Source organism: Rhinatrema bivittatum, chromosome 3 (genome assembly GCF_901001135.1).
Source record: "Rhinatrema bivittatum chromosome 3, aRhiBiv1.1, whole genome shotgun sequence".
NCBI lineage: Eukaryota > Metazoa > Chordata > Amphibia > Gymnophiona > Rhinatrematidae > Rhinatrema > Rhinatrema bivittatum.
The window spans coordinates 160,958,570-160,977,104 of NC_042617.1; the positions used below are offsets into that span (position 1 = coordinate 160,958,570).

At 40.5% G+C, this 18,535-nt stretch overlaps 1 protein-coding gene across 4 annotated transcripts in view; it reads right to left on the minus strand.

Annotated features, from left to right (window-relative positions):
• Positions 1-18,535, minus strand: part of TTC27 (tetratricopeptide repeat domain 27) — a 521,976-nt gene that overhangs the window by 52,256 nt on the left and 451,185 nt on the right. For all 4 annotated transcript variants that reach the window (XM_029593895.1, XM_029593892.1, XM_029593893.1 and 1 more), the window contains one exon: positions 7,000-7,052. In XM_029593895.1, coding sequence (XP_029449755.1) covers positions 7,000-7,052 — 53 coding nt within the window. The remainder of the gene's footprint in view (positions 1-6,999; positions 7,053-18,535) is intronic.

Consider the following 18,535-nt stretch of genomic DNA (forward strand, 5'->3'; position numbering starts at 1 on the left):
CGGAGTCCTGCTTCAGGGGAAAACACGGAAACCAATTCAACGATTCTTCTCAGCTCAATACCATCAATGCGGCGATTGAAATTTCAGCCCGCATTTGAAAAGAAATTGCACAGATGGAATCGCCGCATTGATGGTATTGAGCTGAGAAGAATCGTTGAATTGGTTTCCGTGTTTTCCCCTGAAGCAGGACTCCGGTCCGAAACATGGCCCTGTCGGGACTTTTGGGACCTTTTCACTGTGGATAAGTATTCATCATTGGTTGTGCGATATTAGTTGGGAGTTCCCTATAATTTTCGTGTAGACATTTTAAGATAACTTGAAAAACTTAAGCAAACAAAAGGAACGCAGGATTTATTAAAAGTAATTCAGACCCCTATGACAAACTCGCTGCTATAAATTGACTTTACTGTCTCTGATCACATGGTTAACACTCGACTTACTATTTAACATTGAACTGTTCTTTGCATTCGTTCATTGGTTTATTGTACTTGTTTTAAATTCTTGTTAATAATTGAACCATTTTGTACACTGTATTTCCTGTTGAATGTAAAGCTTATTGTTGTGTTATTGTTTATTGTAAACCGAGGTGATGTTTTTAACGTGCCGCAGTATATAAAAAAATCACTAAATAAATAAATAAATAAATAAAATAAATATTGGAATACACAGTTTGTGTTTGTGGGTATTTGTGTGATAGATATTTTTAATATCATTTTTTGCACCCTAAATATCACTTATGCTGTGACATTAGAATGTTTCAAATGGTGTCCAAATTCCCGGCACCGCTAAGATAAGAGAGTTCCAAGTTCTGCTTCTCTTCCTGTGGTGTGAGCACCCATTTCTGCTTTTTTAGGTGGCTATAATTTTATTTGCTACCAATGTATTTCCCCCTTTTTTGCATAGTCCACACTTGTGAATATATTTTACCATGCTGGGTAAATGAAATACACCAATATTTTTATGTTTAGAGATGCAGTGCTTTATGTGTTAATGTGAATTGATGAATCTTTCATAATTTTAAAAAAATTCAAACTTCAGATTTAAGTAAAACAGTTTGTTGAACTGCCTAAAGCTTCTGTAAAGCTCATTTAAATTAAGGCTAAATATTTGGAAATGCTTCTTTTTAGAGACAAAAATACTTTTTAGAGGCTAAACAAATGGTGTGAACACACACAAGAAATATGCAGCTAACAGTTTAAAAATTAACTCTTTTTAGACATCTGAACTTTTAAGCAGCTAAATGGAGGGACTTTCAGCACCAAATTTGACAGTCTAGTGATCTTTGAAAACTCAATCTGTGTGTTATGCATCTAGCTTTACTTTTCACAGGGATTGTCCCATTCTGTCACTGTCAAAACTTTTCTGAAAATGAAGGCATTATTCAGTCATTATGGAACTACATATTCTGGTGTCCTGCTGTGCCTTTCCTTACCAGAATTCTGTTCAAGGCATATCTTAATAAATAGGAAGTACAACTACAGCAGGAACCAAAGGAAAAGCAAAATGGGGACATGCCCAGAAAAGTGCAAACTTTTTATTTCACATGATGTGAAAAATAGAACGCAAATTTACTGTACACAAGAAAGACCACTTGGAAACAGAAATACCAAAATCAAGCAAGAGAGAAACCTAAGTGGTGCTGTATTTAGTAGGTGCCCACTTGCAAATTTTAAATTATATTATAACTTAAAAGCCAGGACAAAGCAAGGAACAAGAAAAAAAAATCATGAGTGTGAATGAGTACGCAATCAAGTCAAAGCAAATGAAACTTTCCATAATAGATTTAGCTTTTCCCACTAGGCGAGGAAAAAGTGGGAGATGATGATATAAAGATTGGGCGGACTGTTTTTCATGCAATTAGGTTACTGAAAACTAGGTTCTAATACACTGGTTTCAAAAACCTTTTTTTTTTTTTTATCAGTGTATACAAAGTTATTGGGTTCTTGGGAACAGAATCAAGCAGGTTATTTCAAGTGGTTAATTTTCTCATCTCCTGTTTCCTGTTAGCTATAAGAAATTAAACTCTTTTAAGTGAAAGATAACAATGTAATATTATCTTAGTGTGGTGTGTTATCTCAGAAAGACTGTTTTAAGTTATGGCAAGTTGTATATTACCACGGAGCTTTTTATGATGAGATTACTGCATTAACGAACCTGTACAAGACAAGTAAAAAGGAAGGAACTCTTTCACATTAATGGCTTGTTGAAGACTAACGAAAATACTGTTCATAGTTATTTACAACATATCTGTTGCAAAATCTCTTTGAAAAGCAGCTATCAGATTAATGAAAATATTTAAATGGCATCTCATTATTCAAGTAGATTGAAAGATTATAATTTGTTAAAGCTATTCCACTGCTAGATTTATTTTGTTTCAAAAATTCCAAAGAACTGTTTAAAAAAAAATGCATAAGGTAATTATTTACTTTTTTTTTTTTTTTTTTTAAATTGCTCTAAAAGATATCCCGATTCCTTATGTAAGCTGTGCATTTACATACATTTAACATTACCCCAGGATTGGAATGAACCTGCGGCAATGTTTTACTGAGCTTCATGTGCCTGTTATACAGCAATTTCCTATTGAAAATAATGAGCACGCAACCTTGAAAGTAAACTGACAATTAGTATTCAGATTACTTCTGAAACTATAATTCTGAAAGCAGTATTTAGGATATCTGTATTTAAGAATATAAGACTTGCCATACTGTGTCAGTCATAAGATCCATTAAACCCAGTATCCTGTTTCCAATAGTGGCCAATCCAGGTCACAAGTACCTGGCAGAGTCCCAAGTGTTAAAGTAGATTCCAAGCTGCTTATCCCAAGAATAAGCAGTGGATTTCTGCATTTCTATCTTAACAATGGTTAATGGACTTTTCCTCCAGGAACTTGTCCAAACCTTTTTTAAACACTGCTACACTAATAGCTTTCACCACATCCTCTGGCAACAAATTCCAGAACTTAATTAATGAGTAAAAAAATATTTTCTGTTGTTAGTTTTAAATTTATTACCCAGTAATTTCATTGTGTGTCCCCTGGTCTTTGTACTTTTCAAAAGAGAAAACAACTGATTAACCTCCACTTGTTCTAGTCCACTCGTTATTTTATAGACCTCTAGCAAATCTCCCCCTCAATCGTCTTCTCCAAGCTGAAGAGTCCTAACCTCTTTAGTTTTTCTTCATAGCGAATTTTTGTACATCTCCTTTATCATTCTGGTCACCCTTCTCTGAACCTTTTCTAATTCTGCTATACCTTTTCAAAGATATAATTCCGCTATGTCTTTTCAAAGACAAAAAGACTATCAGTGTTCCAAGTCATAGGATGTGGAACTACAATTCTAGAATAAAGTAGGCCAATGCAAAAATCATACAAAGTACAAAAGAGCAATGTCAGAGTATGTGGAGTAACTGAGTAATTGCATGTAAATGTATAGTGGCAACAACTTCTATGCATTTCCCTCACTCACGTAGGGTCTGCAGTCCTAGCCACTCTTTGTCATGCTATATGGTCAAGAGTCATTCTTTTGCTTAACATCTTGGTCAAACAGTATTGATCCATGTCTTCTACTGGGCTTTTTCCAGTAAATTCTTACCAACTTAATTTTGATCTCTTCTTTCCCTATGCCCGAACCACAACTGGCTTCTCTCTTACCTTCTTTTTAGTTTATGCCACCAATACATTTTCCCCGTCAGCATTTATCTAATCATAGAACTAGATGGATCCCTTCATATACACATTTCTCTCTTCCAACATGTTCTATCATGTCCACTACCACAATTACACTTTCTTCTATTCTCTATAACAGTGTTTCCCAATTGGTGTGCTGTGACCGGCCTGCAGGTGTGCCGCAAGAAAAGCTGGGCATGAAAAGACAAGGTGCTGGCAGTCTTCCATTTTTCTCCCTTCCTGGCCTGCAGGATGTCCTCCTGCCACCAGAGAGCTTAGGAGAGCAGTGAATATCTGCCGCTGCTGTTTCCCTCTCTCTTAGCTCTCTCTTGCAAGACATGCTGGTCTTGTGGTGTTATTTATCTATTTAGGCATTTTATATACCATCGTTCCAAAAGAAGATCACAATGGTTTACAACAGCAACATTCATACTACAGGTCAACACATCATCTAAACATATGTTAACTAGCGGGCTAAGATAGTAATTTGTGATACATAATTTCCATTTCAATAACCTTCCTATAATAGAGAACTGTCTTAATACACTTTACATCACTCATTACTTGTCATTCATTCTTCTAACATTATTGTTTTTAATATTGTAGTTTTCTGCATATTGATATTTTAGGTTAAATCATATGCATTTTTGAAGAGTCAGGTTTTCAGCTCATGTTTGAAACGCTTTCTGTTATCAGATGTAACGTCTCTGGTAGAGAATTCCACAACAAGGGGTCTGCTATGGAAAACACTGGGTCTCTTATTTGCATTAGGTGTGTACTCCGCATTGTAGGCACAGTTAGTGCTTTGTTTTGTGATCTTAGTGTTTGCTGTGGTGTATATGGTTGGAGAGTTGCACCTATTAAGCAGGGGTTTCTGTCGTCGATGATTTAAAAATTAGTGTTAGTACTTTATAATGGATTCTGGATTGTACTGGCAGCCAGCGCAGAACTATCAGTAGGGGGGGGGGGGGGTGATGTGGTCAAATTTCCTTGTCCCTAATAAAAGTCTTGCTGAGACATTTTGTAGTAACTGCGGTGATTTTAAAATCTTGAAGATAGACCTAGTAGTAGGGAGTTGCGGTAATCCATGTTTGAGAATATTAGTGTTTGTAAAACAGTGCAGAATTCCTGGATTGTAAGTAAAGGTTTCAACTGATGTAAAATTTGCAGCTTGGAGTGTCCTGTTTTAATTAATTTATGTGCTTTTTCATTGTGATATTCTCATCGATTTGTGTTCCTAGGTCCCGTACTTGTTCAGAGGGTGTAACGTAAAAATTACCCAGGTCTAAAGGTGGTGGTTTAACTATAGAGGAGTTTCTCCTTAGCCATACTATTTCAGTTTCTTTGTATTTAGTGTTAGTTTAAGCTGAGACAGTTCTTGTTGTATTGCCTTCATGTATGCTGAGAGTGTTGATGCTGTATTTTCAAGTGATTTGGCGAATGGAATGTAGAAGTGTATGTCATCTTCGTAAAAAGTTGATTCCTAGTTCTGCATATAAATGTTGAAAAGTATTGCTGAGAGTGCTGAACCCTGGGGGACACCAGTATCTATAGGGAAAGTGTCAAGATATGTGGTTGCTCAGTTTGACTTGGAATGTCCTATCAGCTAGAAAGGAAAAGAACCATTTGAGAATACTTCCGTCTATTCCAGGATGGAGAGAGAAGGAAGGGATGATGATGTCAAGTGGGTGGAAGGAGAAGGTGGTGATGATGCAGGAGATGGAGAGAGAGAGATGTTAGGGGAGAGGGGAAGGTGGTAATGATGCCAAGGAAGAGGGAAAAGAAGGTGATGTTGCCAGGGAGTAGAAGGAGAAAGAAGATAAAGTGGTGATAATGCAAGTGGGTGGAGTTGAGGGGTTGGGGGAGAGGAAAGGAAACAAGGTGAAGTCAGGAGAAAGAGAAGAGAAGGTGGTAGAGATGCCAGAAGGGTGAAGGACGAGGGAAGAGGAAGTAGTGGTGATGCCATATTGGTGGAGAGAGATGGAAGGTGGTGATGATGCCAATAAGGTGGAGGAAGAGGGATGGTGATGATGCAAGGATGTGGGGGGGGGGGGGAGAGAAGGGAAGAGAAAGTGATGTCGTCAGGGGAAAGGAAAAGAAAGTGATGATGCCAGGGGGTGTAGAGAGAGAGGAAAAGGAAGGTGATAATGACAGGGTGTTGGGGAAGAGGGAAGAAGGAAGGGAGGATAAGGTGATGATGATGCTAGGAGGTTTAAGGAAGAGAAGAGAGGGCGATGGTGCCAGGGGTGGGGGAAAAGGAAAGGGAGAATGATGATAGCAAGGAATAGAGGAGAGGGAAGGTGATGTCGGGAGGGGGGTGACAGGGAAGAGAAGGCTAAGATTGTGAAGGTGGTGGTGTGACACCCACAACACAAGAAAGTTTGGGAATCACTGCACTATAACACCAGATATAGACTCTTAAATTACTCTCTCTCTGATTCATTGTATCCCACTAATGGAGCCTGCACATTAATAATGTTCAACAGGTTACAGTCCAGAACCAGCCTAAATGCTGTATACTGACACACAATCTAATTATTAACAAACAATGGCCTGATCTATACCATCTTGTATGTAATAAATTCATTTGCCTAGGGCCAGTTCTAGGATAAATGCGCCCTAGGTGAAAATGATTGATGGCTCCCCCCCCCCTCTCCCCAATTGTGCAAGTATGTATGGGTGAGACAGTAAGAGACAGTGTGTGTCTAAAAGCTTGTGTCTAGGCTTTCAGTCACATACTGGCTCTCACTTTCTCTCATATACACACTTACATGTGTTCATAGTCTCAGACACACTCCCTCACACACATACATTCATTTTCTCAAACACTCCCTCTGTCATACACATATCCATGCTCTTACACACTCGTCCTCTCTCATCCTCACACACACACACATGCATATAGGCTTTCACTCACAATCAGGCTCTCACTCTCTCACACCCAAATACTCTCAGGTCCTCCTCCTCCTCACTTTGGGCTGCGGCCACACCAGGCCTCTCTCTTTGGACCATGGTGGGATGGGGGTCTGCTGCAGCCCCACCGGGCCTCTGTCCAGGCCTCAGCGGGATTGGGTCTACCATGGTCCTGCCAAACCTCTCTTAGCTCAGGTGCCCCAGTGAACTGCCCAGCTCACCCACCCCACAGACTGGCTCTGCATTCACTTCAAAATAAGTGAAAGTGACCCTGCACCTAATGATATGCCAGGGGAAAAAAAAACCTACTAATCATAGTGTTGGAGTAATTCATTCTTGACTGATAGAGCATGAGAAAAGAAATGAAGATATTAAAATTAAATTTCACAAGCCAAGTTCTCCAATGAGAATGAAGTACTTACTTCTGCTTTAATCTGATATATGCTGTTGACAAATTGTTCCAAGCCTCCGCATTCTGAAATGACAACACAAAAATTGTTTTACATTTATTTTACATATTTATTTATTTAACATTTTTTATATACCGAAATTCTAGCAACAATGTTGCTAATCATTTCGGTTTACATATAACATTGGAGTGACTTAACATGCGAGTCTTACATGGAACAGGAAATGAACTTGGAGAAAATTGAATAAATAACATTTATTTTTATTTAGTAAAACTTAATATTGCATTACAGTGTAATGTTTTAAAGCGGCGTGCAGTTACAAATTCTAAAACATAAGCATACTAACATCCTGCAGCAACAGCAGCAACTAACTCCAAAGCTTTGTAACTATTGTGGGACAAAATCCCTTTTCAACTTTGTCCCACGGGTTATGCAGATTAGGGTCACAACTCCTTTGGAAAGATTTCCACAGGCGGGGCCCAGCTGAAGAAAAAGAGTTGGCAGCAGTGTGCAGACAGACTTGGGAGACAACATGCAGCATGAGCCTTAATCAGTGTGTTTCATACTGAAATACAACTTTGCTTGTTCTATGCAATTACAGTCTGAACTACAGAGATCAGAAAAATTGGTCATTACACTAGACAGACATTTTAATGCATCTCTGCAATGTAATCTTGTCCTCCCACAGCCTTCTTTTTCAAGGAGATGAGATCTAGTTTTATAAGTCTTCTGTATGACAACACTTCCATGCCTCTGACTATACTAATCCATCAATTCCAACTCAGTTTTTAAAATTTAATTATTCAAATTTAACACACATAATAGATTTGTCAATTTAGATATTGTATTTTAACATATTTCCCATTCCCCTCATCCTCTACTTGTAGCTCTCCCCCCCTTTAATTGAGTTCTCTAATTCACTTTTAAAGCATGCTAACATTTCCCCAGTCATAGTGGCTGCTGCGTGGCTTTGAATACTCAGCAGGTCCTTTTCCAGAGTGGTAAAAGCAAATAATGATCCATGCAGTTTGCAGTGATCTCCCCCGAAAACTATTATAGGTATGTCGTCTAACATTCTGAGTGATTGTTCTTCCACATATCCCACGACTGGTTCCACTGACCTAGAAACCGCATGGTGGAAGAAGCTGATGTGGGTGCAGTTTCTGAATCATGGCTTCGTGATAGCCACGACTTGAAGGTGGGATACAGTTTTTTCAAAAACAATTGGATGCGTAAAAAATTGAGCAGCAGCAGCTTGATGGATTAGGGACAAAATAAAAGCCACTGAGATATAAAGTGAGCAGATACAAATTATATTTTTTCCAATTCAATCTACTACAGTGTGGGCTTTAGACTGGGTGTTTAGTTTCATATATTGGCCACCTGGAGCGCTTATTTCTTAGGAGATTTCAATGTTCATGCGGATGATCCTATCTCTCCTCATGCTAAGGAATTATTTAACAATGTTGTCTAGTGTTAATGTCACTTAATTAATTTAAGCTCCTACCCACAGGGGAGGGCATATATTGGATTTAGTGTTCTGCTACAAGAACTGGTCTAGTAATATTAGAACAGATGTGATGAAAAAGATTTGGTCAGATCATCTTATTTTGTTCCATATAAATTCCATACAGAGACAAAGCACTTGTGGGCAGCCTGTTAGTAAAACTGTACAACCAACAATTAAACTGGATAGATTTAAGGAGAGATGGTGTGATGTAGCTAAGGATGTTCTCCTTAATATTAAGGAAGAGGCTTACTCCAGTGAGGAGTTCACTGCTGCTTGGTACTGTACACTTGGAGATTTTATATCTCTCTTTAACCCACTCCAAAAGTATTGCAATTGCGATACTTTTGTAAACAGGCAGTCTGGTTTTCAGAAGAATTGAAAAAGCAAAGAGTGAAACTATGGAAACTAGAGAGAAAATGGTGAAAGAGTGGAGACAAGGAAATAGTTTTTATTTCAATTATATATTTCTAGGAATAACTGTATGGAAAAAAAAGCAAAGCTATATCTCTGAGAAAGTAATTAACTCACTTAATCGACCCTCTGAGTTGTTTAGAACAGTTAAGCAGTTAGCAGCTAAGCCGAAGGCCCATGAAAATCTCTTACCAGATAGGAAGGATTTTGTGCTGCATTTATGTCTAAGATATAATATATTACTGTCCAATTTGTTTCTATTACATTTGATAACATGTTGCAAGAAGATTCTGCTAAGTCCAGTGAGTGATTGACTTTTACATGTTTTACTGTCAGAGATTGAGTCAGTTACTAGTAAACTTAAAGTGACATGAGAATATAAAAACATAAGACATGCCATACTGGGTCAGACCAAGGTTTCCATCAAGCCCAGTATCCTGCTTCCAACAGTGGCCAATCCAAGTCACAAGTACCTGGCAAGTACCCAAACATTAGATAGATCACAAGCTACTATTGCTTATTAATTACCGGAGACAGTAGTTTATGGATTTATCCTCTAAGAACTTATCCAAACCTTTTTTAAACCTAGTTACATTAACTGCTGTAACCACATCTGGCAATGAATTTCAGAGCTTAACTATGCGCTGAGTGAAAAAGAGTTTTCTTCAATTTCTTTTCAATGAGCTATTTGCTAATTTCATGGAGTGCCCCCGGATCCTTCTATTATCTGAGAGAGTAAATAACCAATTTACATTAACTTGTTCAAGTCCTTTCATGATTGTGAAGACTTCTATCATATCCCCCCTCAGTTGTCTTCTCCAAACTGAACAGCCCTAACTTCTTTAGCTTTGCCTCACAGGGCAGCTGTTCCATGCCCCTTATCGCTTTGGTCGCTCTTCTTTGCACTTTCTCCAGTGCAGCTATATCCTTTTTGAGATGTGGTGACCACAACGTCACACAGTATTCAAGGTGTGGTCTCATCATAGAGCGATACAGAGGCATTATGATATCCTCTGTTTTATTTTCCATTCCCTTCTTAATTCCTAACATTCTGTTTTAATTTTTGATCGTCACAGAACATTGGGCCGGCAATTTCAATGTATTATCCACTATGATGCCTAGATCTCTTTCCTAGGAGGTAACTCTTAAGATAGGACCTAACATTGTGTAACTACAGCAAGGGTTATTTTTCCCTATATGCATCACTTTGCACTTGTCCACGTTAAATTTCATCTGCCATTTGGGAGCCCATTCTTCCAGTCTCGCAAGGTCCTTCTGCAATCCATCACAATCCACTTGTGATTTCACTATTCTGCATAATTTTGTGTCATCTGCAAATTTGATCACCTCACTCATTGCATCCCTTTCCAGATCATTTATAAATATATTAAAAAGCACCGGTCCACGTACAGATCCATGAAACACTCCACTGTTTACCTTTTTTCACTTAAAACAGACCATTTAATCCTACTCTTTGTTTCCTGTCTTTTAATCAACTTACAATCCACAAAAGATCATCTCCTATCCCATGACTTTTTAGTTTTCTTAGAAGCCTCTCATGCAGGATTTTGTCAAAAGCTTTCTGAAAATCCAAATACACCACATCTATCGGTTCACCTTTGTCCACATGTTTATTTACTCCTTCTCCATTAGACTGGTGTTCTTTTATTTACGTAAAAGTATCAAAGGGCTTATTCTATAGTTATTAAATCAATCATTAAAGGACTGAGTTGTCCCAGAGTAGTTAAAGAAAGCAACTGTCAGGCTAATCTAAAAAGATTCCTCAAAACCCTTAGTTCAGATTGTTTATTTAAAAAACTTATATACTACCCATCCAATTTCTAGGTGGTTTACAATAAAAAACACTCATAATAAGACATGAAGCTTGTCATGAAGTTCGGTATAGAAAAATGTTAAATAAATAAAAATAAATAAATTTATCCACAACAATTAAAACATAATAAAAAATAAAACAAAATAAGAGTCATTCCATATCAAGTGGACCAGGGGTCCACGTTCAACCTCCTCCAAATCAAACAGATTTTTACACGGATGTTCTCTAGGGTCTCAAACAAAACTGTACTAAATTTTTCTCCTGGAACTCCATTGGTTGGAAAGCTAGAAGAAGTTGAATGGAGTTCACCTCAGAGTACCATGCTCCATGCAACCTTAAATGGCCATTTTGTCCAGGTGCTGCAGCCCAACACCTCCTCTCAGGGGCCTGAAATTTTGTGGATTAGTACAACCCCTGGTGGTAAATCCCAGTGCAAAGTTTGGAACATTGAGGGCCAGATTTTAAAAACTGCGCGAGGGCGTAGATTTGTTTGCTCAACCTGGCGTGAACAAATCTACACCCAATTTTATAACATGCACGCGGAGCCGCACCCATGTTATAAAATCCGGGGTCGGCGCGCACAAGGGGTGCACACTTGTGCATCTTGCGCACCGAGCCCTAGGGGAGCCCCGATGGCTTTCCCCGGTCCCTCCGAGGCCGCTCCGAAATCGGAGCGGCCTCGGAGGGAACATTCCTTCTGCCCCCCCCCCACCTTCCCCTCCCTTTCCCTATCTAACCTGCCCCCCAGCCCTAACTAAAACCCCCTCCTGACCATTATCTCGAAAGTTACGCTTGCCTCCGGGCAGGCGTAACTTGTGCGCGCTTGCCGGCTGGCCATCCCTCAGCACAGCAGCTGTGCAGGAGGCCTTGGTCCCGCCCCCCGGCATGCCCCCAGGCCGGCACCCCGCCCACAGCACGCCCCTTTTTGCATGTCCCGGGGCTTATGCGCGCCACTGAGCCTATGCAAAATAGGCTCGGCACGCGCAGGAGCAGATTTTCTCGGGTTACGCGCATAACTTTGAAAATCTGCCCCAATGTGAGATTGCCTCCCTTTTTATGGGCCAGCAAAGTATGTGGAGAATGTTACAAAAGAAAAATAAGGCCTCATTGCTCCTGACCTATAATTTGATTCAGGCTCTGACTGGTTCAGTAGTCATGGCGCAGGGCATACACATATAAGATTTGCACTAAGAGGCTTTAAAAGCAACTGGAAGCAAAGATATAATTACATAAAGACACAATGTCATTTTTAAGCACATTTTTGCCAATTTTCAGGTGCAAATATCTCTGTGTAGTTTTTAATTCTTTTCTTTTTTATGTCATTTGAAAGAGCACCTTTTTTCCTACAAAAGTCACTCTGTCATTTTGGACCCGATTTTGTTTTGGTCAAAATTAAGGCCTTAATGATATGCATCATTTATCTGCATGGGCGTGTATGTTAAAGAGAGTCATCTTTAGCAACCTGTTGTGTAACATGCAAATGAGCTAGAGATGTGAAATTCTACAGTGCAGCAAAGCTTGTTGTGCTTACCATGCTTGTAGCTTATAAAACATCTTGCTTCAACATACTTTTATAAATGAATTACCTCGGAGAGATGCCACCCATTCCCCAGGGGCAATATGTGGCTTCCAGCGGGCAGCGAGGCCTGGTAACAGCATCCAAGGTGAAGCTGGGAGTCACTGTTGCCACCACTGGGGTTTATCTCACCATACAGCCCTGTGCCTATTCCCCCCACCACACCATTCATATCTGTAATTGCTACTCCCTCATACACATAAGAGGGGGACAAGACTCATCCCTACCTCCGGCTCGGTGGCCCTTTACCCTGCCAGATGGTGCAAAGGGAAGTGTGTTCTCTGACACCTAAATGGAGGTATGGTTGCCTTGTATCCTGGTCCCTGTACTAGCAGATAGGAGGCTATGGTCCCTGCTTTTAATGCTAGTAATCAAGCTTATGTGTTTAAAATGTTTGGCCAATCTGAAAAGGTTGCTGTATTACCTTCTCCTCCCTAGTACTTTTTCCCCTTTTTTTTTTTTTTGTAAATCTCCAATCAAATCAGTGACTGAACAATTTAACATCCGAATTGCATTCTTATTTTTATTTGGGGCATCCAATGTAGAGAAATAGGGGAGTACACTAACCTCAGCAGCAACTACAGTATGGAAAGCAGGACACAAAATGGACAGGTCTCAAGCTGCATGCTCCTGATACAATTCCCCCCCCCCCCCCCGTTGCTAGGTTCAGTTCATTTCCTGCTTCTAAATTCAAAATTGCCCAATGGCTGGTCGACCTCAGGGCTCCCTGCTACTCTTCTGTCCCTGTCTAGACACCACCATCCAAAACCATTGCCCTCGATGATGTCATCTAAGCACTGTCACTCCAGTGACAAGCTGTGGAAAGCCAGTGTGGCCTGCAGCATCACCATCACAGAGCTCTAGCCAGATCAGGAAAGCTGGGTGAGTTGCACTGTCCTCCCCTCACAGGACTGCTCTGAAAAAACACAGGACTGCTTCTACGGCCAAGTCTATAAGCAAAGAACGTCAATAAAAAATGATCGATACATGGAGGTAACCTGCACAACGTGGCAGATACTACCATGGGAAGCTTGCTGGGCAGCCTGATTGAACCATTGGTTCTCTTCTGCTGTCATTTCTAGCTTTCTCACATCAGGTGCATAGGTACCAGGTTTTCGGCAGCATTCACGCACCCAGCTTGGCGTCACATCCTTTTCAGTCATTCCCTCTATTTGACGGAACCCTCTTCCAGTGAGGAGTTTGAGCTGTTGTAGCTTTAATAAAAGAAGTATGCTGACCCGCACTTACCTTCCTCCTATAGATCAATCTCCCTACTTAATTGTGATTTAAAAAAAACTTGCAAAAGTGTGGAAAATAGGTTAAGTGTGGTGATACCTGTTTTAATTTCTATGAATCAGGTAGGGGTTTGTGAAAGGGAGGACAGCCGGTATGCACATCATAAAGCTACTTACAGCTATAAAGATCTGTCAATGTCATCAAATCCCGGCATTAGTCATTGGGTTTGACTCAGAGAAGGCTTTCGATTGGGTATCTTGGTGTTATCTTTTTTCAGTTCTAAGGAAATATGGGTTTCAAGGTGCTATTTTTCAGTATATTTCTTTGGAATACAATAATCCTGTTTCCATTATTTCCAATTATTGTAAATAAGGGGAGGTCCATCTACAGCGGGGTGTCAGGCAAGGCTGCCCTCTTTCTTCCTTACTTTATATACTATATATTGATCCTCTCGAGGAAATAAATGCAACTCCGAATATTATGGGATTTGGGCCTTCTGATCTGGAGAACTTAACGATCGCGAATTTCAAAACAGCAGCTTTTGCTGATGATGTGCTCATTTTCATCACCTGTCCACAGGAATCTCTTACGGCCCTGTTTGAGCTCCAATACCAATTTGGATGCTTTGCGAGGTTAAAATTAACCAGGACAAATCTGAAGCAATTGATATTAGTGGCAATGTTAGGCCGGGTTGGAGGGGCGTTTTCCCCTTAAAGTGGGGTTACTGGGACAATGAGATGCCTGGGTATTAAGATTCTGGTGTATCTTAACGCTTTTTATCAAGCAAACAGAGCCTCTTTTACAGCACATGACTAAATCATTGGCACAATGGAAAAGGCTTCCTTTGTTTTTAATGGGGAAGCTTTATCTCATTCAAATGATGATTCTGCTAGGTGGCTATATGTTTTTCAAATGGCTCCACTCTGGATCTCTAATCGAGATCATACAGTTGAAAAACTCTTGCATGTTTTTCTCTGGGGTGGGAAGAGTGAGGATTTCCTTGAGGATTCTTATGAAATCTTTAGAATCTGGGGGACTTGGGTGCTTCGATTTGCGGCACTATAATCTTACTTGTATGCTGCGCTATCTTAAAGATTGGGATTATTATACTCCGTTAAAGCAATTATTACTCTGGTACAAGGTTTCTCTGTTAAACAGCCTCCTCCAGATAGAAAACAAGATGCTTCCTGATATGTTATAGCAACATATATTAAGTCCTGCAGGGCTGCCTGGCTATATTTATGCAAGTTGACACATCATCCTACTAGGCTTACATCACTGTTAAATATTTCTGACAATGGGATGTTTCTGCCTGAGATGGGGGACTCAGTTTTTCATAGGTGGAAAGATCTAGGGTAGGTACCATATCTCAATTATTTGCAACTCAAACTGGCTCCCTTCTCAGCTTTCAAGAATTACGTACCAAAACTCCATACCTCACAGAGATTTTTATGTTTATTTGCAGTTAAGACATTTTATTAAGGAACACTATATCTCTTTTTCCATATCTCAGAAGCAGCTACCTCCTTAATAACTATAGTTAGTGGAGAGAGGATTCATAGATTCTCAATAGCTCAATTCTCAAAGGTCGTACGCTCATTGCCTAGCACAGATCAGCTTACTTTACTATCTCATAAATGACAGGGTTGGTCAAAATTTCGATTATCTTTTCCAGAGTTTAAGGATTATTTCTTAACCCTTTCTGAAATAACCAAGAATATATTACTGCGGGAAACGCAGAATAAGTTTCTCTGGCAATTTTTCTATTGCACGATTAAAGCATTTCAAGCTCATCTTTGTTCCTCCAAAATTTGTCCTGAATGTAATCAAGAGGTGGCTACTTTCTATCATTGCTTCTTTGACTGTACAATTATAAAGGACTTTTGGGAGCAAGTCAGGAAACAGAGTGAAACCATTTTGGGCATTGAGCTATCAGATGATCCTAATTTGAGGCTTTTTGGTAGCTGTAAGGGGGCACTTTCACAGGCTGCAAGGGGTGACCTAGGCTTTATAAAGAAAGCGGGCTTAATTGGTAAAAAAGGTAATCTTGTCAGGATAGGTGGGAAATCTCAGCCCCCATGTTGATCACTGGTTTCAAAGGATGATGAAACTATTTACATTTGAGTAACTTGTAGCTAGAGCTAGTTCCCCCAAAAGATATGACTAAATAGTTTTAATTTGGTCTATATTTCTGGATCACCTCTTCCCAGTGACAGGGTCTTGTATCTTTATTCCCTAATGGGATAAGATAATGGTTCGTATTTTCTGAGCTGTTCCGCAAATGGTATTGTATCAAGTAAGCATCATGTGAACAGCATGTAAGTATCCAACAGATTCTACGCGGTTGCTTTTCTGCCGTAATAAATACATTTATAAGATGTTTCCTTGACCTGGAAGAAGGTACGCTTCCCAATGAGACATGTGACCAGTTGTACTTTATTTATTTCTTTTCCAAGAGGGAAGGGGGGAGGGGAAGGAGTATGGGGGAAGGGAACTAGGGAGGAGTTTTTTTGTTTTGTTTTTTATGTTGGGGTCCTTATTGATAAAAATTGCTGCATTATTTTTTCTTTGCACTGCTGACATTCATTTGATTCATATAGTAATCTGCTGATATTACGGCTGTTAATATTTGTGGACAGTTTGCTGTCAATTGTCTGTATTTGTTATGCTCCAATTAATTTAATAAATATGGCTGAACAAAAAATGTATGCTGCTGTTTTCTTAATCCATTCTTTTTTAAACTTTAAATAGAATTGACAAGGAACAGCAAGGGGGAAGGAGCAAGGAAGGGAGATGACAGGATTTTCTTCAGAGGAAGCTTCTGTGGTATTAGTCAGATAAACCCCACCCATCTTGAATGCTACCAAACTCTCTCTGGGGCCAGAAGTAACCAGATTAAGGCTCATAGGACTGGACAACAGCATGGTCTGCAGAGCAAGAAAAGGTTCTAAACTGCTCAACTAGGCAAAGGAGAACAGAAACATGCAAGAAAAAAGTCCTTCCTTCTGCTGGAGACAGAGAATACTGGCTTTCGCTAGAATTGGACCATGGTAACCAATGGTGTTGATGTCACAGTCAGAAAGGAGTGTCCTCTCTCTCCACTCACTTGGCTGGACTGGTGTAGTAGGATAAGGAATTAGCATTTACCGTATTTTTCGCTCCATAAGACGCACTTTTTTTCCCCCAAAAGTGGGGGGAAAATGTATGTGCGTCTTATGGAGCGAATATAAAAAAAAACCTAAAAATCTAACAAACACCCCCCCAAGACCTGCCGACTTAATTTACTACACCCCCCACCCTCCTGACCCCCCCAAGACCTGCCAAACGTCCCTGGTGGTCCAGCGGGGGTCCAGGAGCGGTCCGGGAGCGATCTCCTGGGCTTGGGCCGTCAGCCTGCCAGTTATCAAAATGGCACCGACGGTCCTTTGCCCTCACTATGTCACTGGGACCGGACCAATGGCAGCGGTAGTCCCTGTGACATAGTAAGGGCAAGGGCCGTCAGCTGCCAGTAATCAAACTGGGCGCCGACGGCCCTTTGCACTCACTATGTCACTGGGACCGACCGCTGCTATTGGTCGGTCTCAGTGACATGGAGAGGGCAAAGGGCCGTCGGCGCCATTTTGTTTACTGGCAGCTGACGGCCGAAGCCGAGGAGATCATTCCCGGACCGCTCCTGGACCCCCGCTGGACCACCAGGGACGTTTGGCAGGTCTGGGGGGGGGGGTCAGGAGGGTGGGGGGTTGTAGTAAATTAAGTCGGCAGGTCTTGGGGGGATCAGGAGGGTGGGGGGTTGTAGTAAATTAAGTCGGGCAGGTCTTGGAGGTGGGGTCAGGAGGTGGGGGGTTGTTAATTAATTTAAAGGGTGTGGGATGGGGTTTTATTTGGGGGGGTGGGAGGGGTTTCCCAGAGAAAGAAAAGTTTCTGATCTGGGAAATGGACAGAATGGGCCCTCCCCAGACCTGAAAACAAAATGGGGAGAAAAAAAAAAGCTATTGCACTCCCCTAATTTGCTCCATAAGACGCCCAGACGTGAGCCGGTTTAGCACACAATTTTTATTTTTTTTTATTTTTCCCCCTTTGAATCCTAGGTGCGTCTTATGGTCAGGTGCGTCTTATGGAGCAAAAATACGGTATATACACTGAACAGACATAGGAAGAAGAGGAGAGTTAAAATTACCAGGAGAAACAAAGGGAGGCAGAAAGGGCATATTAGGACTGGCAAAGGCTCACAGAGATGAATATATTGTCCAAGTGTAAAGGCAGGAGTAAAACGTTTCTTGGATGCATACGAGATCCATACTGATATGGTTTGTCCTGTTAAATTTGGGAATAAGTCGGAAAAATTGTGGGATCTGAATTTCCTGCCATGGCCAATTGCTGCTGATTTATCCGGGTAGGTTTTCAGCCAGACACATTTTACCCAAAAAAATTTGAGGTGCTCTGATATTTAGAGTTATCAGGGTAAAGCAAGTAATCCTAAAGTTATCTGTATAACTTGGACTTTATCAGAGTATATTCAGCAAGATGCATAACTGACTGCATCACGCTGAATATATGAGTAAAGTTATCTGGATAGCTTTCATGCTCCCTGACCTCATAATTGAAATAAGGAAGAATAAAAGGGGATAAAAAGAATTAAAGGGCAGGGTGGGATCACTAAGAAGACATAAGAACATAACTGCCAAGTTGGATCAGACCAATGACCCATTGAGCCCAGCATCCTCTCCATTCTTGTTACCATTTCACTCATGAATCAACCCCTCTTAAACCAGAAAAGACGCAGTACTTCAAAGATATTCAGCTGTGGCAGGGGTAGGTAATGCCAGTCCTGAAGTGCCACAAACATGTCTAGTTTTCAGGATATCCACAATGAATATGCATGAGATATATTTGCATAAAATAGAGGCAGTACATGGGCATATACTTAATACATATATACTGTGGGTATCCTGAAAAACAGACAAGTTAAGGGTGCCTCCAG